Source organism: Garra rufa, chromosome 2 (assembly GCF_049309525.1).
Source record: "Garra rufa chromosome 2, GarRuf1.0, whole genome shotgun sequence".
In the NCBI taxonomy this organism is placed as follows: domain Eukaryota; kingdom Metazoa; phylum Chordata; class Actinopteri; order Cypriniformes; family Cyprinidae; genus Garra; species Garra rufa.
Window position 1 is genome coordinate 15,966,810 of NC_133362.1, and position 24,537 is coordinate 15,991,346.

The window sequence follows — 24,537 nt, forward strand, 5'->3', positions numbered from 1 at the left end:
ACGGGTTGTTTTTATAAATTCATCTATTATTTTCTCTTGTGGACTATATGCAAATGTCTTTTACGTGAAATATCTTATTCAGGTCAGTACTAAATAAAAAATAACATGCATTTTGTATAATCCCTCTTATTTTTTAAGATAATTAACATTTTGCAGATTCTGCAGGGTGTATGTAAACTTTTGACTTTAACTGTATGTGTGTGTATATATGTATTCTGTAGTTCTGTAGTAACACAATCTCATTGGTCCTCATTACTGCAAATTCAAGAAATGCTAAATACCTTATCAGCAATTTAATGTCATTTAGACAGTGTTCAACAGTTTAATATTTCACTCTTCTGTTTAGAACAGATCTGTCTAAGCGAGCATGTCTAGGACTCCATCCCCATCTGTCTCCAAGGATGATTTCTATGCAACCTCACCATAGCAACCAGAATGGAGCACTGAACTGGACTGTATTGTGTACCTACTGTTTAGCTGCAAGTAAAACCCATAATGAACAATTGAGCACAGTGGAAATATAGATAAACTCAAATAAACATCTTCACTTCTCACTATCAATAAGAAACAGAAATAAATCACCCAGCATGAACAAAACACACACACTCCTACATATAACAATGACCACAGTTTATTTTACTCCTACATGCTTTTGTATGGTTGTCAGACTGTGCTTGATTCACATGCTTACACTCATGTCCACTGTGTGTGTTTGTACACTTAAGCCCACTTTGTGCGTGTGAGATCTTTCCCACTGCGATTTGAATGTGGGTGTTAAGTGAAGATTAGGTTGTACATGATTGGCATCATTTCACTGGTTGTGACACTTAACTGCACTTCAAATGAAGGAGCAAAACTGATACGGAATCTCTAATAAAAACATCTTTGTCATGATCTGGAAACAATACGCAAACAAATAAAGCTGCAGGAATATGTAAACTATGTGTTCACCAGCCACAAAATGATCTGAGGGTGTTCTGTGGAGCACAACTTCAGACCACAACCACCTTGAGAGACCGACATCTGTTAGCTTGTAGCTTAAATACAACCGAGGAACAAAAGCAAACACTACTGTACTTCAAAAAGCATAATAAATGCCATTGAGATCCCTGGTGGTCTCCATTCCTGGTCTCCGCAGTCTACTGCAGGGCACAGCACACCTGATTCAGCTCTTCAATCTGAGCCAGAGACGGTTTCTGACAGGACTGAGACAGGTGTGTTGACCCGCACTGGAATAACGCCTTCCGTGAAATGCCGAACCTCGTCCACAGAGAGTGCGATGAGGGAAGTGTGGGGTGTCCGCAGTGGAAAGCTATTCAAGCGGGAGCTGTTTTTTTTTTTTTTACGGAACTTCTGATTTCTCTCTCTGGGCATTTCGTCGAATCTTCATTTCCGTGAGCTGGATGTAGCGGATGACATTTGTGTCTGTTCCACATGCATAGACAAAGAGGAAACAGCTGTTTTAACTGGGAAAACGCATGCAGGAAGTGTAGTGAAGGATAAATCATTTCTGAATAGCAGGTGATTTGGGTTCAAAAGCTGGTTTACCTGAACACATTAGACTTGTGTGGGAGCCCTGAAATGCTGAGATGTGGTGTTTTGCAACTGACTGTCTCTCTGAAAATGCTGGGTTATTTTTTAACCCAAATGCTGTTGGGCCATTTTATTTGGTTGTTTTTGATATTTTTACCCAGGTGCTGGGTAGATTCTCTGCACTCTAAAAAAAATACTCGGCTAATTTTTTTAAACCCAAAATCCTGGGTTCACCTTTTTGGGTTATTTTATTGAATTATTTAAAATATTTTTTTCCCAGGTGCCAGGTAGTTTTTCCCTACCCAAGTCCTGGGTTGAGCCTGTCTCAGACGAAACAACCCAGATGCTGAATTACAGTAAAAGCGTGGGCTTTTTGCGTCCTCTACAAGAGAGCACTTCTTCAGCAAAATAAAGGTTTGTATACATTTTATTTCATTTATAAAGTCTTTACTGTGCTGTTAATTATATTAGTTTACGCAACTTACAAGGACAAGATGTCAGTCAGCAGCATCATCAGCGGTCATTTCACATGATGGAAACACCTTTTGCCTTGCATAACATACAGTAACCCAACTTTTGGAATCAAAATGTAATTAAAAATTTAACCCAACTGTTGGGATTGTCCATATTTGACCCAAAGTTGGGTTGAAACAACCATTTTTTAGAGTGTGCTAATAAATGTTAATCTTTTGATTGCCTCTATAATTCTGTGTGTAAACAATAGTTGACCTAAATAAAACAACCAAGCATGTTGGGTAAAAACATTTAACCCAACCAGCTGGGTCAAAATAACCCAGCATGTGTTATGTACAATATTTACCCAGTGCTGGGTTAGGGTTAGGGTTAGGGTTAGTAATCTAAGTTGGGTTGTATTTAACCCAGCATTTTTAAAGTGTGTAAAAGAAAATAATTTACACATAATTTATTATCATCATATTGGCAAGTGAATCAGACTAGACTGGAATTTTCCAAAAATCCTTTCACTTGCTCTGTGAGATGTTTGTTATGTGAGTAATAGACCTCACTGATCCACATAATTGCATATGTGTAACACAAGTGCTAATTACTTACTCAGCATTTTAAGACTGGATTTTCAAAAGTCTAATCTTTCATTGTTCTGTTTTACATAGTTTTGTGATGATAGCAGAAAAACAGCATTGCATTTGGTATTTGTCAAACTGATTTGAACCATAAAAAAAATGTGTTTGTGGACCGGATGGCATAATCAGATTCATCTTCTCACTCTTAATCAACTTTGCAATTCTCAGCAATATATGGTTACACTTTATTTTAAATAAAAGGTGTCCATGTTACAGTGTAATTATGCATTTAAGTACTGCGTAATATTAATAACTACACATACTTACTATATAGTTAGGGTTAGGATAGGGTTACTTGCATGCAATTATGCATAACTAATTGTTATTATAATTGTGAATACATGTAACGTGTGTAACAAGGACACCTTAAAATAAAGAGTTACCCAATATATCATACTTATAACAAATAAAATGTGTTGTGTTGTGTTGTTTCAGGGCTTGGTTTTGTTCCAAGGCTAAAGGAAACAAAAGGAACTGGAAATATTTTAACGAACCAAGGCCACTGGAAAAGTTAGCATTTGGTGTCACATTCTAATGGCTGTCCATAGTTGCGTAGTGAGATTTGACAATTTAAAACAGACTTCCGGAGGTCCATGAACCCTAGTTTGAGAAATACTGGTGTAGCATGTGAGAGTTTGATCTGACTGACCTGAGGGCTGCTGTTTGTGTGACTCCTTTAGGTAGTGCAGGGCTTTGTTGAAGTCTCCCAGATGATAATACGCCACGCCAGAGCGATACAGGGCTTTAAAATTCTCGCCTTCCTTTCTTAAAACCTTCAGACAGTACTCTTTCACTCGTTCGTAATTCACTAGCTCCATCTGCAACAGACAAGCTACATGCACACAGATAAATCAATTCCACCAATGCAAAAGTTCATGATAAGGATGGTTTATGTCTTAATTTGCAGTTTAATAATCAAAAATAGGTAGGTGCCCTGCAATCTAGACAAACCATGACGTCATTCTGCATGCAGAATTGAAGACGTTCACTCACAGATTACTTTCTTTTAAGGGATATTCAGAATTGGAGAAACCAAATCTAGCAGTTTGAGATTGAAACCCAACGCTTGTTTGAATATTATGATCTGTATTTAGTCTTAACAGGTGGAATATCTAGAAAACAGACCTAGGTGTATTAAAAATCCTCTGGTCAAAGTGTTAAAACATGATGTGCTGATGTGCGTTCCCACCTGCCAAGCTGTTGTAGCATTCCAGCTCCGCGTTCTCAACCGCGCCTTTCTGCTCGTCCGTAAGGCTTGACTTGCTGATGCTGGTCAGGACTGTGGAGGGGGACTTGCTGGTGTCCGGATCCCCCAGCACACGACACAGACCCTTCATTTCCAGCAGTGCGCGGTGGTACTTGCCGATGGCCTCGCGGTATTTTTTATCCTTGTAGCACTGCGTGCCCTGCGTCTTGAAGTCCAGGGCTCGTTTCACCAGGTCCGCGGGCTCGTTTTGGGGTTTCACCATCGTGCCGCTCTGATGGGGAGCGTGCTGCTGGTAGCGCGCGTCTCCGCGGCTCCGGCCACCGGGAGGATGCACGACGGTGGAGTTCGCGTTGCCGCTCATGACGTTCATCGTGCCGTTTCCCTTGCGTATCATTCCTTCAAATCTGCCCTGCTCCACGCTCATACCACCAATTTGATAATTCTCTAAAACACGCGTTTCCGTTGCCTCTCTGCGCGTTTACATGCCCGCGTAACGACCACGTCTACACGGCTCTGTTTTAAAGATGGATTCCCGGATGATTCACACACAGAATATTGTGAATTTTTCCTCTTTTTCGCCCCCCTCTCTCTCTCTCTCTTTTCAGCAGACTGGCGGAACGGACAGGGATCGGTACGTCCTGCTCTCACCAAATGACTCAAAAGGGAGTGAGCGTGCGCACGAAGCCCTTAAGAAATGCGGTCATCACGGATGGAGCGCGATAACCGGTCTGTCAGCCCCCCTGCGTGAGGTCCCGTTTCCATTGAAATCCAGCTGAGCGCAACTCAGCCGTTAACAAACGCATTTCACTTGCTCAAACGATGATTTCGTGTGACGTGATTTTCTGGCCCCAGAACACAGAACAGCAAAACAGCTGCTGTTGGATACTGAAAAGAGATGTTTAAATGCTTTGAATCCTCTGTCTTTGATCTTCCCTTGATTTTGAAGACCTGTTCTTCTCTTTTTCGTTATGCTCGCAGGAAAGTTATTGTCAACCCACATTCATTTCATTAAGAAGCATAATGGTGAATATGTGCGTAATGGAATGAATCGCTTCGGGCAACGTCATGTTTGTCCCACAGGTGTGTGTGTGTGTGTGTGTGTGTGTGTGTGTGTGTGTGTGTGTGTGTGTGTGTGTGTGTGTGTGTGTTGTAAGCGGTTAGCTGGTACGGCTGTTGTGTCTGGGTGTGTCGTGATTGCGGTAGATCGTGCTGGGTGGGGAGTTCTGCTTTGCTCACTCTGTTATTTTTACACTCACAAACACATGTGGATATCATATGCACATAAGCTAGTAGAGTTCAATCTGTCTGTCAAATGCATTTGTTTCTTTTTTTTCTTTCTTCCTTTTTCTTTCCTTCTCCAATATTTTTCTTTTGTCTGAAGTTTTTCTTCTATCACATCTACTGTTCTCTAGACTGTTTGAAAGTTTGCACGTATGCCAGAAGCTATCACTAAGTGTCTAGAGAATTTTATTATGACTGCAGGGTGGTATTTATATTAATATATCCGTTAATAAACATTATAAATTAGTCCTGTCAAACGATTAATCGCGATTAATCACATCCAAAATAAAGTTTTGTTTACATAATATGTGTTTATACTGTGTATATTTATTATATAAACACACACACATACAGTATAAATATTTACATGTACTTACATGTATATTTATAATTGACAAGTATATGTTTATAAAAATATAAACATTTTTTTCTTGAATATATACATGCATGTGTGTGTGTATTTATATGTACATAATAAATATACACAGCACACACATATTATGTAAACAAAAACGTGTTCTGGATGTGATTAACCGTGATTAATCATTTGACAGCACTATTATAAATATGATAACATAATACTTGTAAATAATATGTAAATAATATTTTATATTTAAAATATGTTTAAATAGTTTTCTAAAATTGTTTTAAACAACAAGCATGTGACCCTGGACCACAAAACCATAAGGGTCAAATTGAGATTTATACATCATCTAAAAGCTGAATAAATTAGCTTTTTATGTATGGTTTGTTAAGATAGGACAATATTTGGCCAAGATACAATTATTTGAAAATGTGGGAAATATGAGAGTGCAAAAAAATTAAAAAAATTGAGAAAATCGCCTATAAAGTTATTCAAATTAAGTTCTTAGCAATGCATATTACTAATCAAAAATTAGGTTTTGATATATTTACAGTAGTAAATTCACAAAATATCTTAATGGAACATGATCTTTACCTGATATCCTAATGATTTTTGACAGAAAAGAAAAACGATAATTTTGACCCACACAATGTTGTTGGCTATTGCTATATATATACTTGTGTGGTCCAGGGTCACATATAGTAAGTCTGGTTTACATTTGCTGATGCTTATGTTTTAATAAAGCAAAGTCCTTCTCAATATGAATATTATGTGTTTAAGAATATATGAATATTATTTATATTAATTCAGTATGTTGCCAAAAAAAATGGCAGATTGTTTTGTGACTTATGAAGTTCTGTCATGAAACTCTAGATGATGCAGGCTGAAGGGTCGTTAATGCAAACTGATGAGATTCACTGGATTAAACCACTTATCACAAGCTGATTGGTTCACGTTGCATATGCAGCCAATAAGCTTGCAGCTTTACATTTAAATGGCTGGTCAGCATTCACTAGAGCATTTCACAGCACGCTTTCAGATTTCCTTTGAAAACCTCCACCTCCCCAGCTCCACCTGTATAGATCTGCCCTGGGTTATTATATATGCTACTTGTGCAGCAGTAGTTTGCCTTAAATTCTCACAGCACTGTGTCTGCGTATGTATTGGCAGTAGCAAATTCCTGTACATCTACAACAGCAATAACTAACAGCAGTAGCAATTCAGCAGCATAGCAAATCTATTCCGTCAAGACTGCATACATTAACATTACCCCTTCTTCTTTTATTTTAATGTGCCAGAAATGCTCAGAAATTTTTCTGAAGATATTCATTTATATAGTCCTAAAATAGATTTACTATTTACCAAAAATAGTATTACCATGGTGGTGATTAGAGCACAGCTTGTTCTCAATGAGTCTTTTTCTGCCTGTCTTTAGGGCAAAGGTATGCTTGTGAAATGCAGAGTTTGTACAGTCAGGACTTATTTTTGTTGGTCACAGTCACATATTCTTTAGAAATTCTGTTTAGGAACAGGTCAGGTGTTGTTTTTCCTTATATATTTGTTTATTATGTATATATGTATGTATTTTGAAGGAACTATTTTTGTTGTCTTTTATATGTGGTTTGTAATGAGAACATTGCACTTGACTTGACTAAAACCAGCTTGCTGAGGGAATGCTATATTGCCATCTCTTGGTAGGTTAGGGATTTGTGGCATTTAAGCTTGACTGGCATTGGGGTTGTAGAGTTTGACTGTGGCTCATGTAGACGTGGAATGTAATGGTCCTTTTCTGGATTTTTATCCTGTTTTTGCTCTGCAGGCATTATGTGGTGTTTTCCGCTGCGCTGCACTCTTAGGATATTCTTGCAGAATTTTGCCTGCAGGGAGTCTGTTGGGTATTTGTCCCATCTGATGAATTCCTCTGTTGCTATGATGTTCCAGCCAATAGTTTTAATTAGGTCCAAAGGCATCTCTCTTAATTCTAAAAATTGCTTTTATGGTCATTTTGACTATGCCTATTTGAAAATATAATTATTTTTGTCTTAACTGAACTCCTTTAAAATCTAAAATGCTGTATACTGTTGTGTGTATGACTGAACATTTATATCAGACTGATTGGCTACTTGCGTAAATGTATCCTCTGTGTTAAGACTGTCATAAGACTTAGCCTGACTAACTAGCAGATAGCCAAGGAGTAGTCATTCTTATTTTTCAGATTCAATTTAGACTAATCTATGATTTTATTTAAGTTTTCTTTAAGACTGGTCATAACTTTTAATGACCAGTCTTAAAGAAAAAGAATTTACATAATTAGCTGGTAAGACTAGTCTATGCAACCAACCCTAGATATTTACCCGACTAGTCATACTATGTCATATTTATATTTTCACACGCACACACACATTTAGAAGCATTATTAGAGGAGCCATCCCATGATGTAATGGTATTCACAATGCAGATATAATAAAACTTATTAAATTTGACTTAAGTACTTTAATAGCAAACTGTTTTAGCAGCAAATCCAACAAGTGTTGATTAATAAAAAAAAAACAGCAACTGAAAATCATATTCTGTATAATTAAAACAAAGAAAGTGGGAAAGTATCAGCAAGTATTTTTTGGTCTGTCTAAAAGCATATAAAAACACCACACAGACAAATAAACAACATAAAAAGACTTTTTACGAGGGACTTGAATCACACAGAAAGGTAATGATGTGCCTCGGTATAGGAGCAGCAAGCATTGAGCATTTTCAACACTGACTAACTATGAAACAAAATAGAATGGAATTTTTGGTTCATAACTTTGAATTGGGTTTCTTTTGTTAATGCTACTACTTGGAGTAATCAGGGAGTAATTGAAAGAAAGCGTCATAGAGTGTCGACGGCTATTGTGTCACCAGCCTGCGTCAGACTGCGAAGATGGCGTCGGTGGATTTAAGAGGTAGGCTAGTTTTAGACATTTCGCGAATTAATTTACAAATAGTTTACATTTTTTAACAGCTTCATTTCTGTCGAATTCCGTTCGTCGTCGTATTGAAATGCTGTAAAAGAAAAGTCAATTAGCTTAACACAATGTTGGCTTTGTCTGGCCAACATACTCACTTTGCTCTTTAGCATTGTCGCTAACGTTATAGTTTGTTTTAGAAGGAGGCGCGCAGCGTTATGTGCCTTTTTACGATATACCTTATTGTTTTTTTTTTGTTTTTTTTTTTGACGTAAATATTCTCATTCTAATAAGTGATTTTGTGTTTTGTGTTGGTCAGATAATTTACTGGGCATCTCGTGGGTGGACAGTGGCTGGGTGCCCATCCTGAACCCCAGCAATGTACTGGAGTATTTCTCCGAGAGGAGCAACCCCTTCTATGATCGAACCTGCAACAACGAGGTGGTGAAAATGCAGAGATTAACCCTGGATCACCTGAAGTAAGCACTGCACTGTGTCATTAAATATGTTATACATAGTAGATGTATACTCTTAGTAATGTAGGTTATATACACGTATTATACATGCATGTTTATTTTACTGTCACCACTGATTGTTTTATTTGTTCAAATGCAATAGATATTGCTGTTTGTGACTAATTGTGTTTTCTGTGTGTGTAGTCAGATGGTTGGTGTGGAATATATTTTGCTTCACGCTCAAGAGCCGATTCTGTACATCATCAGAAAACAGCAGAGACAGTCACCAACACAAGGTGAGTTTCTGCACTGCTGTTCTGTTTCTGCTGGGTTAATACTAATACTTTGACCATATAAATACATCTATATGGTCAAATGGTTTACCTTCTTAAAACATCAGTGTGAATGTAATGTGGACTGTGACACTCACTAACACAAAGAATTTTGAGTCCCCTTTAAAGTCCTGCTACAAGACGAAGTATATATTTTTTATTCCGTTTAAGTTAGACAATGAAAAGGTGCAATCTCTTCATTTTGTTCTTACAGTGCACCAGAATGACAAAAAGGACAATGATACAATATCAAAACATTTAAAATGTAGAATGTTGCTGCGGTATATTTGAAAACTTTCTATATGCATTTTCATTGAAGACTGACTATGCATTTGAATGTTTATGACTCTGGAGCACAAAACCAGTCTTAAGTAGCACAGGTTTATTTCTAGCAATAGCCAAAAATACATTGTATGGGTCAAAATTATTATAATTTTCTTTAATGCCAAAAATTATTAGGATGTTAAGTAAAAATCATGTTCCATGAATATATTTTGTAAATTTCCTACCATAAATATATCAAAACTTAATTTTTGATTAGTAATATGCGTTGCTTAGAACTTAATTTTGACAACTTTAAAAGCGATTTTCCCAGTACTTTGATTTTTTTTTGCACCCTCAGATTCCAGATTTTCAAATAGATGTATCGCAGCCAAATATTGTCCTATCCTATTGTCCTAGCTAATTTATTCAGATTTCAGATGATGTGTACAATATCTCACGGAAGTGAGTACACCCCTCACATTTCAGCAACCATTTTAGTATATCTTCTCAAGGGACAATACTATAGAATTGAAACTTGGATTTTAGAGTCATTGTGCAACTTGTATAGCAGGATAGATTTACTCTCTGAAAATAACTCGACACACAGCCATTATAATCAAAATAGTTGGCAACAAAAGTGAGTACACCCTAAGTGATAACAGCAGTATGTTGTTTAACCATGCAAAGCCACATGTCATATTCATCATGTTATAGTTTATGGCACCTCATGGCAAAGAACTCTTTGAGGATTTGAGAATTAGAATTGTTGCTCTCCACAGAGATGGCCAAGGCTATTAGAGGTTCAGTAACACCCTGAAACTAAGTTACACTACAGTGGTCAGGGTCATACAGAGGTTTTCCAAGATGGGTTCCATTTCGGAACAGGCTTTGCAAGGGCCGATCAACAAAGTTGAGCACTCGTTCTGTGCATCAGGTGCAGAACCTGGCTTCAAAAAACAGATGCATGAGTGCTGCCTGCATTGCTTAAAGGTTGCAGAAGTAGAAGGTCAGCTTGTCAATGCTCAGACCATATCTACACTGCTATACAAGATGCACATTTCATTTGTATAGTATTGTCCCTTGAGAAGATGGGTTCTGAAATGTGAGGGGTGCACTCACTTTTGTGAGATACTGTAAATCTCAATTTCAAAAATTGACCCTTATTGACTGGTTTTGTGGTCCTGGGTGTACAATAATGGGGTCCTTTTTGTTGACTCTGCATTCAACATAGTGACAGAAAAACAACAACATTAAAATCTTTTTGTATGTTGTTTTTCCCTCGCTGTTCTTCTCTTGCAGTGATCCCTCTTGCTGACTACTATATCATAGCTGGAGTGGTGTATCAAGCGCCTGACCTAGGATCAGTCATCAGTTCCAGAGTGGTGCGTTTATATCCCTAGCACAATCTCTCTAACTCCTCCTCCAATTTGCATAAACATTAATATTTTGTTTGTTTTGATGTGTCCTAGCTCTCAGCAGTTCATGGGATTCAGTCTGCATTTGATGAGGCAATGTCTTTCTGCAGGTACCACCCATCCAAAGGGTACTGGTGGCACTTTAAAGATCAGGAGGAGAAAGGTGAGAACACACATGGTAACTGGAAGCATCTTTCAACAAGTACAACTGTACCTGTCAGAAGTGTTAAAATTGTGTTATGTGTTTGTTTTTTATAGAAAGGGTAAAGCCTAAATCAAAGCGGAAAGAAGAGCCTAGTTCTTTGTTCCAAAGGCAGAGAGTTGACACACTGCTACTGGACCTACGCAATAAATTTCCCCCAACTTTCTATCAGGTATTGCTAATGTACAGATAAAACATTTCTAACTGGTTTCTGCATGCTGTTTTAATTAGAGCATAATCATTTAAATTCCCATTTTATGTGTGTTTCAGACCAAACCAGGAGAGAAGCCTGTCCCAGGTATGCAAATACTTGACTCTTACCTTATCACACACTACAGATGAAAATCACATTTTAGTTTAAATGATTAAACTCATATGTATACAGGAAAAACTTGAGGAAAAAACAGAATTTGTCAGATTTACTGTAGATGGTATGTATTATGCACAGGGCATTTATTGTGCACATACATGTCTCAACATCATACTTGCATTTAACAAGTAATTCTATATATTGCATAATATAGTAATGTTCACATGTGGTTTGACTGAATTCTAACTATCCATTGGAAAATTGAACAGATTAAATGCTTTCATCACTCCTATAGAAGAAAAGAAATGCTAAAGCTTTGTTGACATCAGAAGTACTCTACACTCAGTGCTGATGAGAAGTGATTTTAGATATACCTATATAAACTCTCACTTTCTATCTATAGTGGAGGTCAAGAAAGAACCAGAAGTGCCAGTTGAGACAGTGAAGCCTCCAGAAGAGCGAGAGACAAAACCTCCAGCCCCTCCTGGCCCTGCTAGACCACCCCCACAAACTACACCCAACAAACCACCACCTGAGAAACGTGCACGCCTGCAGTGACACACATGCTGGTCAACAACAAACAACTTTACATCGAAAGACTTATGTGGACATTTCTCTGCACCAGCAAACCAAGGGTGGACTGTTACGGTCATTGTATATAAATGCAGTTTTCTGCATAATTTAATAGTTTTTGTAATAAGGGAACGGAAAAGTGTGTCTGTATTTCATTTTTTATAATTCAGTGTTGCCGAGTTGTAGTATTATACCATTCTGTCATTCACAGTAAAAAAACAAAACAATTTTTCAAAACCTGTACAGTCTTTTTCTGATTAAAAATGTTTATGTACACTACCAGTCAAAAGAACAGTAAGATTTTTTTTTTAATAGAAAAAGCTCTTCTTCTGCTCACCAAGCCTGCATTTATTTGATTTAAAATACAATAAAAGCATTAATCATTTTTTAAATGTAAAATAACGGTTTTCTATTTAAATATATTTGAAAAAAATGCAATTTATTCCTGTGATCAAAGCTACATTTTCAGCTTACAGTATTTAGTGTCACATGATCCCTCAGAAATAATTCTAATATACTGATTTGCTGTTCAAGAAATATTTATTATTATTATTATTATTATCTATTTAAAACAGGTGACTACATTTTTTTCAGGATTCTTTTTTTTTGGGAAAGAAATTATAGAAATTAATACTTTTAGCAAGGATGGTTTAAATTCAGCAAAATTGATGATAAAGACATTTATAATGTTACAAAAGATTTCTATTTCAGGTAAATGCTGTTTACTTTTTTATTCATCAAAGAAACCTGAAAAAAATACTCACCTGTCTTTAACATAATCATAAACGTTTTTCAAGCAGCAAATCAAAATATTACAATAATTTCTAAGGACCATGTGACTGGAGTATTTTCGCTAAAAATTCAGCTTTGAAATCACAGGAATAGATTACATTAAAAATATTCTAACAGAAAAGAGTTATTTTAAATAGTACAAATATTTAAAAATTGTGCTGTTTTTGCTGTACTTTGGATCAAATAAATGCTGGCTTGGTGAGCAGAAGAGGCTTCTTTAAAAAACATTAAAATCGTACTGTTCAAAAACTTTTGACTGGTAGTGTATGTCCTTTGTAAATTATTCAATACCTACGTAACAATCAACTTAGATTCGATTGTGTATAATGGTTTTCCTATAGAGATGATATAGTGCGCAGCGCGCTCTTGTGTTCAGATGGGTACGCGCATCTTTAGCGCTGCTGCGTGAATGTGAACAGCGCTGTATTAGTGCACTAAAAAACGGACTCATAGCCAGCAGACATGTTCTGAGGAGAATTTAGCTTTATTCATATAACGGTGACAATTAGCTCGACCCAAATACTGCCAGTCCTGACCTAATTTATTCCACCTGGATGCGCACAGTAACAGTTCTTACAGTAAAATACATTTAACAGGACGGTAGATTCATATCTTTTTAAATATTTCCACGATGTACCAGAAAACTGAATAAGATGGTCTCGAGGAGGAGTTGTTTTTATTAAACGATGTATTTAGGTAAACAGGTTGCCCAAAAAAAAAAAAAAAATCACAGCGCGTTTAACAGTATCGCCCCAGATGTTTTTGTTCGTCGATGCTCGCGTTCGCCGCGCGGGGACGCTGCAGAATAACTCGAATCTGTAGAACGCGCAGCGCCACTCTCTGCGCGAGCTGTACGCGAGCTGCCGGGCGCGCGCAGAGCACGATGGGACGGGAAGCGCAGCGCTGGAGGACCACAGAGAAGAAGATGGCTGCGACGGGGCTCGACGGGCCAGCGCTGTACCTCCTGCTCCGAGACGGCTAGAGAGGGGATAGGGGGTAAAAATGGGGTCGCAGACCCTCCAGATCCTGCGGCAGGGCGTGTGGGCGTCAGTAACGGGCGGATGGTATTACGACCCCCACCAGAACACCTTCGTGAACGCGCTTCACCTTTACCTGTGGCTGCTGCTGCTCTGCCTCCCGTTCACGCTCTACATGGTGAGAGATGCAGCCGTCGGTTTTCCTCTTCTCTCCATCCTATAGTCGTTATCAGCACATCTCTATCTCTGTATCCTTTCCTCATTCTTTACCCATCTGTCCATCCCCCCTCTCTGTATCATCCTTGTTCCTCTAGCTCATCTGTCTGTTTCCAGTACACAGTCCGTATTTCTCTTCCCTATTTATTTTAATTTCCCCTACGGTGTTTCCCCGGTCACGGGAAACCTAGAAATATCAGGAAATGTTAAAACTGTGATTTCCAGACCTGGAAATGCCAATGATATATATGCTGTGTAATTTCCTTGGTTTTGCTCAGCTGTGTGCTATTTCATTGTTTATACATTGCTTTATGTGAATGTAATGTCGTATTTTTTAAATGTACTTTCCAGTATTCACAAACAATTGGAAAAGTCGTGGAGATGCTTTGTTCAAAATGTGTGGGAGTCCTTGACAGCTTTTGGGGTCTGGGGTCTGCTTGTTGAAACCACTGAATCGGTTCTGTTCTATTTTGATGAGTATTTGTTTTGGTTTTGACTGGGTTTTTAAACAGAGTTGAGTATTTCAGACCTGCTGTCCTGAGGTTTAGTCTGTGTTTAGTCTTTGTCTGCTTTAAAAGGATAGTTTAACTTCAGACAAATATGAATATTCTGTCATAATTTACTCACCCTCATGTCTGTCAGAACCTGACTTTCTTTCTTCTGTGGAAGACTAATGAAAATATTTTGAAGAGTGCTGGCAACCAAAACTGTTTGACTGATATTGTTTAGGAAAAAAAAAATTGAATAAAGAAACTTTAACATGCATTAAAACACTGGCACTGTCATAGAAGAAGCATTTTGGGTTTCCAGAAGATCCTTTTAATAAATAGCTCTTAAAACACAATTTTAATGATCTGAATAATCGTTTTCCACTATAAAAAAAAACCTTTATTGTAATATGAAGCTTTCATAGATCCATAATTCTTTAGTTGAATTTTTGAGTAACCATTACTCCAGGCTTCAGTGTCACGTGATCCTTCAGAAATCATTCTAATATGCTGCTTTGGTGCTCAAGAAACATTTCTTATTATTATCAGTGTTAAAAATAGATGTGCTGAATGTTGTGGAAACTTGTTAATGCTTCTTTGTTAAATATCAAGTTTAAAGAGCAGCATTTATTTATTTATTTAAATTACATTGTAAATGTCTTTACTGTCACTTTTGGTTAAGTTCAAATGTATATTGAATTGAATCTTACTGATCCCAAACATTTAAACGATATTAGCTCAAAACCACAAAACTTGCTTGTTTTCTATTAATTTAAAATATCTTGCTGTGTCTTTCTAAATGTTTAAGGTTTTTCATGGAACCTCGCCAACCCATCGTGGCTTTGCTTATAACATACAGTGGTGGCCAAAATGATTAGAACACTAGTATTTTCACCAGATAAAATGGTTGTGAGTCAGTTATTTCTATCTTTTGCTTTAACTTCAGTCAGTAGGAAATATCGGTTTACATTTCCAAACATTCATTTTGCCATTATTTTTTTAATAACCCAGTGAGATTTTTCTTTGCACAAGGGAGTCTGACAACAGCCAGTGCTCCACACAGAGATCTGATCTCATCATTATCCAGTCTGTCTGGAATGACATGAAGAAACAGAACAAACTGAGACAGACTAAAACCTACCTGTAAAGCTCAGTACTGTTAAAAGTTTTAGACACTTGTGTAAAAATGCTGTAAAATGAGGATGCTGTTAAAAATAATGTCATAAATAGAATTTATTAATCACTTAACTTCTATTAGCTAAAGTAAAATGAACATTTAGTGTGATCATCCTTTGCGTTTAAAGCAGCTTTTTCCCTAGGTGCAGAGTTTTTCAGCTAGTTTTACAGGTAGGTTTCTTAAAGCATCTTGGAGACGTTGCCACAGTTCTTCTGGATTTAGTCTGTCTCAGTTTGTTCTGTTTCTTAATGTCATTCCAGATAGACTGGATAATGATGAGATCAGATCTCTGTGTGGAGCAATGGCTGTTGTCAGACTCCTTGTACAAACAAACATTTCACTGGATTATTAGATTTAATGGCAAAACAAATGTTTGAAAATGTAAACTGATATTTTCTACTGACACACTACAGCAAAAGACTTAAAACCATGTTTTAGCTGGTGAAAATACTAGTGTTCTAATAATTTTGGCCACCACTATACATCAGCTCATTTTAAGTATGCTTTCAGCCACCAGAGTATAGTACTCTCAACTCATGTTTGCCACATTTTTGCATATTTAAATGAATTCCACAGATTTTATTTTAAAATCATTACAGAAAATGCTGGGAAAAAATGTACAGAATCTGCCATAACAACTTCTTCACCATGAAACATTAATACACCTGTTTGCAGTCTATTTTTAAGAAGCTACTTGTAATAGTGGTGATGTGTATTATTTTTAAAGCCATGCTCGTTCTGTGGGTGAGGTATCAGGGTGTTAGATCTGTGTACAGATGGAGCGACTGGTGCCACTCTGTCCATATTTAACTTCCTGCACAGATACATCCATCTAGGTTCTGCTAGAATACTCAGTTACCTTTCAACCAGAGCTAAACAATATTATGTAAAGGCCCACAGTAGTGCTGCAACCTCTGTGTGAATAAGCTGATGTATGTGTTTTTTGTGAATGAATATTGATGAATATGGCTCTGGGTGTGTGTCAGATATGGAGAGGTGTTTAGGGCAGTATGGTATTGGGTGGCTGTGCTAGAGACACAGATGTCCGTTCAGTGCCAGGCTGTTTTTAGCTTCTGCCCTCTGGTTGCGACTCAAATATTGTTGCCTCTTTTCTTAACCCTGTAACTCTGTATAACAGGGTACTATATTTGTGTATGATATTTATACAACAGAAGGATATTAATAGGCTGGAATATGTGAGCATATCATATCCCCAGTGCACTAGGTGGCTTTATTGTCAATATTTGATATGCAGTGGCTGTTTTATAATTTTTTAATGAGAAAAATAAAAGATTACGAAAAGATTGTACACAAATGTTCAGTAATTGTGGTTGGTAAGGCTGTATTTTATACAGTAATATCATGAAAACTGTTTTCGATGTTAATATATTTTAAAATTTAATTTATTTCAGTTAGGAAATCTCAATTTTCAGCAGCCATTACTTCAGTCTTCAGTGTCACTGACCTTCATAATTATTCTAATAGACTAATTTGGTGCTCATTTATGTTAGGATTATTTGATAAATACAAAGTTCAAAAGAACAGTATTTTATTGAAATACAGTTATCTTGTATAACATGAATCTCTTTACTGTCACCATTGTCATTGCATCCTTTGCTGAACAAAAGTGTTATTTTCTTTAAACACAAATAACATACATTAGCTCAAAACCACAAATAATGCTTGTTTTCTACTCATTTGAAATCTCATGCTGTGTTTCTCTCTTTCTTTGTAGGCCTTGCCCCCCACGATGGTGATTGTGGGTATCTACTGTGGGGTGGTAGCAGGTATGTTTGTGCTGCTGAAGGCAGTGAATTATCGCCTGCACACTGCGCTGGATGAGGGGGAGGTGGTGGAGCTACGGGCCAAAGGGAGCGATGGACGGGGCCAGGGGGCAGAGCGCCAACGTGAGGGTACCGGCACCCGGCAGGAAGACTCAAACGGGCCTGGGTAAGAATCATGGTTTACTCGAAAGCCATAACAAAATCTAGTGAGTTCCTAGAGCACAGTTAATAATCTCGATCCTGTACAAACAGGTCTGGTTTAGCTTAGGAAGGCTTTGGTTTGGCTCAGGAATGGGTTTGAATTAGGGCTGTCCCTTAATAGTCGACTAACCTTTAGTCAACGAAAAAAGGCTTGGTGAACCAAAATTTGATTAGTCGCTTAGTCGCAGAAAAAAAACTTCCACAGGAAGTGGCAAAGTCATGCAGTCTGTGACGGACAGATCATTAACGGCTGGTCTATGTGGTAATATAGTACATCGGGCAGGACATCCAAACGCTCACCTTTCATTCATCGCCCTGAAATATGGCTTTTCATCTGAAAGATGTATGTAGTAGTAACTTTACATGACAGATCAATTATTTTCTTAACCTAGAAAATGTGTGCTATTCAAGTGGCTGTGCGGAGTAATTTTGGGTCATACAGATAAGAGTAATGCATCTTTCGAAACTGTAAAGACTGTAAAGAGTTTATTTGTGTGCACTCGACGAAACGTTGCGCTTTTGTAAAATAAATAAAGCAAACAGGATGTGCTTCCTGCCATCTTGGTCACTGGTCGGTGTAACATTTGCCTTACAGACATGGAAAATATATCTATAGAGGGTGAATTGTCTACTTTTAAGTTAACCAATTCAAATAGAAAGCAAATATTTTTCGATTATGTAATCTGTATGAAACATTCATACAGGCGCATCACTACTGCGGAGATGACGAGTCAGTGTCACTGAGTTCATCTCTTAAGTTAAAAACAAAGAAAGCACTAGTTTATCAATAAATTATTAAAATTTCAATGAAGTCTCCTTGCTGTTTTTACCTGATGCATTCATAATTATTATATCTGCCAGTCAGCTGCAGCAAGCTTGAGCGCTTATAAGCCTATGTGGGCAATTAAAGGTTCATTATTATGATTTATATGGTTTATTGATAAACTTAAAATGAACGAATAATAGTCGACAAGAAAAATCTTTAGTCAAGGGCAGCCCTAGGTTGAATCATTTTAGATTTTGAGTCATCTCATATTCAGAATCATCCCAAGAGAAGTTGTGAATCATCTTGGGGTTTAAGTCAGGAAACGTGATTTCCCTCAGGAAGGTAATAATTCAGTTTAAATGGATAAATCAAAATTCTGTCATTAATTACTCACCCTCAGGTTGTTCCAAATGTGTAAGACCTTCGTTCATCTTTGTAACAAAAATTAAGATATTTTAGATGAAATCCAAGAGCTTTCTGACCCTCCATAGACAGCAAGGGTTCTATCATGGTCAGGGCAGAATACTTTTTGTGTGCAAAGAAAACAAAAATAACGACTTTATCGCAGAGGAGAAGAATTGTTGAATAAAGTCATTATTTTTGTTTGTTTTTTGCCCACAAAAAGTCTTTTCGTAGCTTAGTAAAATTACGGTTAAACTACAGTTGTTACATGGACCATTTTATTGATGTCCTTACTGGGCTTCTGTGCCTTGACCCTGGTAGGAACCCTGCTCTCTATGGAGGGACAGAAAGCTCTCGGATTTCATCAAAAATATTTCAATTTATGTTCTGAAGATGAACAAAGGTCTTATGGGTTTGGAACGACAGGAGGGTGAGTAATCAATGACAGAATTTTCATTTTTGGGCGAACTATTTCTTTAAGAAAAGGTTGTGGATCATCTCAGGTTTTGAATCTTCATAGGAAAGATTCTAAATGTGCTCAGAAAGGTTCAACTTCAGCTCAGTAAAGTTTTGATTAAAGGGATATTGCTGTTGCTCAGCGGTAAGGATGTTTCTGAGAACTAATCTGCTGTCATGCTGGATCCATTCATCACCCACTGAGAGAGAGAAAAAGGGAGGAGGGAATGGGGCGAGTGAATCAGGAGAACTGAAATCGAGCCTTTTAAACCAACACACACACACGCTGATGCTTTTGTTCATCCACTCTGAAACAGTCTGCAAACTTTCAGAGGTGAAATAATTGCTAGGTTGCATATTTTCTACGAGAGCAAGCATTGCTGACAGAGTCAGAGCACATTAAACACACCAACTCAAATCATGAATCAGGCATTTTACCAAAGTTTTTTTTTTTTTTTACATCAACAAATTTTCATGGGTTAGAAAAGAACACATAGCTTATGTTCTTGCATTCTTATCTTTGTGTAAAAAAGAAATGGAGAGCCTCTTAAATGGAGTATAAACACATTCCTGGACCTTCCTGGTTGTCCAGGTTTGAACATGTAAGACAGCACTAATTAGGAAAATATGTGACCCTGGACCACAAAACCAGTCCAGACCACTTTTTTAACTAAATAAATAAGCTTTCCATTGATGTATGGTTTGTTAGGATAGGACAATATTTGGCCGAGATACAACTATTTAAAAATCTGGAATCTGGAAAAAAATCTAAATATTGAGAAAATCGCCTTTAAAGTTGTGCAAAGTTCTTAGCAATGCATACTACTAATCGAAAAATCATTTTTGATATATTTACGGTAGGAAATTTACAAAATATCTTCTTGGAACATGATCTTTATTTAATATCCAAATGATTTTTGGCATAAAAGAAAAAATATATTATTTTGACCCATACAGTGCATTTTTGGCTATTGCCTGTGCTACTTAAGACTTCTGCTTCAGGGCCCCTGATATGAAGAGCTTATGTGTTCCAAATTTTTCCAGAGACCCGCATGTATGTCCAGAATTAAATAAATAAACCACCTCTAGCGGCACCAAATGGAATGGCGAAAATGATGAAATAGACGGAGGCTGGTCTCTAGTCGTGGGATTACATTCACCACTGCATTTTATCCTTTGGGGGGCCAAGCAAAATAAACCTCCTAAAAATATTAAAACTGATATAATCTCCCAAAAATTGAAGGGAGGAGGGGTGGATCTCTGCCTAATGGGTGGCAGACATTAGATAGAGAGACGCTAGAAATGATCTCCTCTCTGCTGGCGCCTGAGCTGCTGTGCAAGTTTGGTCATAAATGACATTGTTAACTCTCCTGGACCCTCGGGGCTGTTCCTCTGTTAGTGTTGCTAGGTAACTAACCTTTTTTTTGTGTGTGTGTGTGTGTGTGTGTGTGTGTGTGTGTGTGTGCAGGGATCCAGGGGGTGGAATAGAGATGTCTGATTTTGCACGGGAGGAGACGCCACCGGTCGACTGCAGTTCACGGAACTCTTACGTAGGAATGGACTCCAACCATCAGGTGTGTTTGTGTGTTTAATTTTGTTTTTTTCTGTGCATTGTTTTTTTTGAGGCACTTTTGAACCTGATTTGATGAATTCATCTTTCTCCTAATATAGTTCATTATATAGTTCATAATTCATTTCCACTGCAATCTGCGAGTTCCACCATAGCCAGAAATGATTTTTGAAATCACACATGTGTTAACAGATGAGGACTAGATACAAATGTTACCATAAATTCTAATGTAAAAATAATAATCATTTGCTTCATAATTAGATGAAGATGAGACTGTTTTGTGATTATTAAAAATAATTATTACCATAATTTTTTTTTACTTTTTACCAGTTAGAACATTTATTATAAACTTTTTTGTGCTCATTGTAACCAGATTTTTTTAATAATTAATTACTGTAATTTAATTTGAAGTAACAGATTACTAATTTACAGTAATTAAATGACAGAAAAAAATGATGTGATTCATTAAATAATGTATAGAACATTTGTGGATTTAACATAACAGGACTCCTATTGGGTTTGGAAAAGTATGGGGGACAAAAAAAGAGTATGAAAAAATGTGTTTCCAGACTTTTGCCCCTATTTAGTTTTTTTAGAATAGCAAATTAAGAATTTAATGAAAATAAATATATTTTACAAGGAATTAGATTTCATAGCAGCAGTTTATTTTTTTTTAGTGATTGTCAAATATGCACTTTTTAATTATGCAAAATACAGGTTATAAGCATTTTGGGGTTCTCATAAAATTCTTAGCACCGTATTACACCGCCTTGAAGATCTTTGCAAAAATAAAAATATACAGACTTCTATGTGTGCACAAGAAACCATTAAACTTAGCATATAGGACAATGCACACTGAGCTTATTGTGCCATCAGCTCACTTCGTGGTGTGGTTTCTTGGCCACAAAGGCCTAAAGCCTTTAAGTATTGCATACTGCCAATATAAACACTTTTTAAAGTAACAGTCATTTTATAGACCATTGAACTTGGCAAATTTATGTCATCAGCCTCATTCTGTGTCATGGTTTTTGCTCCACAGTAGATGTTAAATTGGACATTATGCCTTGATGTTAGAGGTACTACCATAAGAAAGCCAAATTTAAAGCAAGTAGGTTTTGATGTTAATTCATGTGTATCCATGCTCTTGTTTTATTCATAGTAGGATGGCAGTGATGCACAAAGGAAATGGGTTATATAAAACTAGAAATTGTAATGCGTAAACATTCCAAAAATACCCATGTGCATGTGATTAGTTTCTTGAAGGCACAAAAAAGTTGTGCATGGAACACATCTTTAACACGTTTTTGTAATTTATTTTTTATTTTAGGGACTCTATGTTGTCTCTTTGAGAAAATCAATTAAAAAATCCCAAAGAAAATAAAACTGGATAACTGTACTATACCAAATATAAAGCTAAAAATAATGCTTTATGATCCATTTATGTTAAATATGGTCTGAAAATCTACAAGGTTTGAAAATTTGAGTCTGGAGAAGTATGAAATTTCGAAATGGAAAATGGATAGGAACCCTGACACAATTTAATGTATGATGTTGTAACTAATTGTAACCTACTTAATGTAATATGACTTTATTGTATTAATGAAAAAACAAAGATATTATTTACAGTATTAAACTATTTTGTATTTACACTACCGTTCAAAAGTTTAGGGTCAGTACATTTTTGTTTCTTTTTTTTTTTTTTTAAAGAAATTAATAGTTTTATTCACCAAGGATGTATTAAGTTAATAATTAAAAGTTTATTAAAAGTTAATAATAAATATTTTACATTGTTATAAAAAATTATATTTTGAATAAACACTGTACTTTTTAAACTTGTTATTCATGAAAGAATCCTGGGGAAAAAAAATCACAGGTTCCAAAAAATATTTGGCAGCACAACTGTTGATATTATCCAACACTGATCATTCTAATAATAAATCAGCATATTAGAATGATTTCTGAAGGATCATGTGACACATTACGACTGGAGTAACAGCTGATAAAAATTCAGCTTTTCATCACAGGAATAAATTCTATTTTAAAGTATGTTAAAATAAAAAAACATTATTTTATATTGTGAAAACATTTCGCAATATTACTGTTTTTTTTCTGTATTTTTAATCAAATAAATGCAGCCTTGATGAGCATAAGAGACTTCTTTAAAGACTATTACAAGTCTTACTGACCCCAAACCTTTGAACGGTAGTGTATATTAATAATACATTTATATCTATTATTGCACATACACTGCCAGTCAAATGTTTTTGAACAGTAAACTCGCTTCTGCTTACCAAGCCTGCATTTATTTGATCCAAAGAACAGTAAAAATTTCAAATGTTTTTACTATTTAAAATAACTGTCCTCTATTTTAATATATTTTAAAATGTAATTTAATCCAGTAATTTCAAAGCTGAATTTTTAGTGTCATTACTCCAGTAACATGGTCCTTCAGAAATCAAAGCTACATTTTCAGCATCATTACTCCAGTCTTCAGTGTCACATGGTCCTCATTCTAATATGCTGATTTGCTTTTTTAGAAACATTTATTATTGTTGTTGTTGTTGTTGTTATTATCAATATTTAAAACAGTTGAGTACATTTTTCAGGTTTCTTTGATGAATAGAAAGATCCAAAGATCAGCATTTATCTGAAATAAAAAGCTTATGTAACATTATACCATTCAAAAGCTTAAAGTCAGTATAATTTTTATTTTTTGGTGAAACAAATTATGGTTAGAAATCCCTTTTTTTTCTTTTTTTTTAGCAAGGATGCTTTACATTGATCAAAAGTGATGATAAAGACATTTATAATGTTACAAAAGATTTATATTTCTTCGTACTTTCTATTAATCAAAGAAACCTGGAAAAAAATTCTCAGCTGTTTTCAACAATAATAATAAATGTTTTTTGATCAGCAAATCAAATGCTGATCATGTGACTGGAGTAATAATGCCAAAAATGTAGCATTGGAATCACAGGAATCAATTACATTTTAAAAGATATTCAAATAGAAAACAGTTAGTTTAAATAGTAAAAATATTTTAGAATTTTACTGTTTTTGCTGTATTTTGGATCACGTAAATGCAGACTTGTTGAGCAGAAGAGACAGTCAAAATCAGTGTTAGTGTACCTAATTTTTGTTTTGCATATGCTGCAGTAATGCAGTAAAATTTGTGAATATTAGTGTTATTAGCTGTTGGTGTTATTAGCTAAATGAAGCTGTCCTGATTTTGAGTCTCTGTCTGTTTGAGGGCAACCCTTCAGTCAGAATCTTTGCCTTTCTCTGCAGTTAAATTGGTGGAACCTCAGGGGTGTTATGTTCTGGCTTATAGTACTGCTTGTCCCAGACTGTGTGTGTGTGTGTGTGTGTGTGTGTGTGTTGGGTCAGAAACTGTTGGTCGAATCGTGAAATCATAGAGCAGAATCTCAAGCTGGAAGTCATGTCAATTGGTTATGTCATGTGATTAAATGACTGTGATGTGTTTTTGTGCTAAATTAGTAACAGTGATGGGAAGTTATAAACGTCACGATCTCATGTAAATGACTCATCAGAGCTTGTTTCATTGATCTTATCTATCTCTTTTTTCCTACAGATAACATCCCATGGAGGCTCAGTCACATCCAAACGTGAGGCAGATTTTTTTTTCTGACAGTATTTACATCTGGTTTTAGTGCTGGGCAATGATTAATCGCAGTTAATCGCATGCAAAATAAAAGTGTGTGTGTGT

At 36.3% G+C, this 24,537-nt stretch overlaps 3 protein-coding genes across 4 annotated transcripts in view; 2 read left to right on the forward strand and 1 right to left on the reverse strand.

Annotated features, from left to right (window-relative positions):
• Window positions 1-615: 615 nt before the first annotated feature.
• On the reverse strand, window positions 616-4,961 carry LOC141326189 (tetratricopeptide repeat protein 9A). Its single transcript, XM_073834907.1, has 3 exons — window positions 3,823-4,961; window positions 3,283-3,465; window positions 616-1,425 (listed from the first exon to the last, which is right to left on the reverse strand). Exons 1-3 carry the CDS (start codon window positions 4,262-4,264, stop codon window positions 1,343-1,345), a joined length of 708 nt encoding a protein of 235 aa, XP_073691008.1. The 5' UTR covers window positions 4,265-4,961; the 3' UTR covers window positions 616-1,342.
• Window positions 4,962-5,777: 816 nt separating this feature from the next.
• On the forward strand, window positions 5,778-12,260 carry med6 (mediator complex subunit 6). The gene is made up of 8 exons (XM_073834908.1): window positions 5,778-8,427; window positions 8,750-8,909; window positions 9,090-9,181; window positions 10,781-10,863; window positions 10,951-11,059; window positions 11,155-11,270; window positions 11,369-11,396; window positions 11,812-12,260. The coding sequence occupies exons 1-8, from the start codon at window positions 8,406-8,408 to the stop codon at window positions 11,964-11,966; spliced, it is 765 nt and encodes a 254-aa protein (XP_073691009.1). The 5' UTR covers window positions 5,778-8,405; the 3' UTR covers window positions 11,967-12,260.
• A 1,436-nt stretch (window positions 12,261-13,696) lies between these two features.
• The window catches only part of pcnx1 (pecanex 1), a 51,481-nt gene continuing 40,640 nt past the window's right edge, over window positions 13,697-24,537 (forward strand). For both annotated transcript variants that reach the window (XM_073833782.1, XM_073833783.1), the window contains exons 1-4: window positions 13,697-13,928; window positions 17,367-17,581; window positions 20,709-20,814; window positions 24,403-24,436. In XM_073833782.1, the coding sequence (XP_073689883.1) occupies window positions 13,776-13,928; window positions 17,367-17,581; window positions 20,709-20,814; window positions 24,403-24,436 (508 nt within the window). In that variant the 5' untranslated portion in view covers window positions 13,697-13,775. The remainder of the gene's footprint in view (window positions 13,929-17,366; window positions 17,582-20,708; window positions 20,815-24,402; window positions 24,437-24,537) is intronic.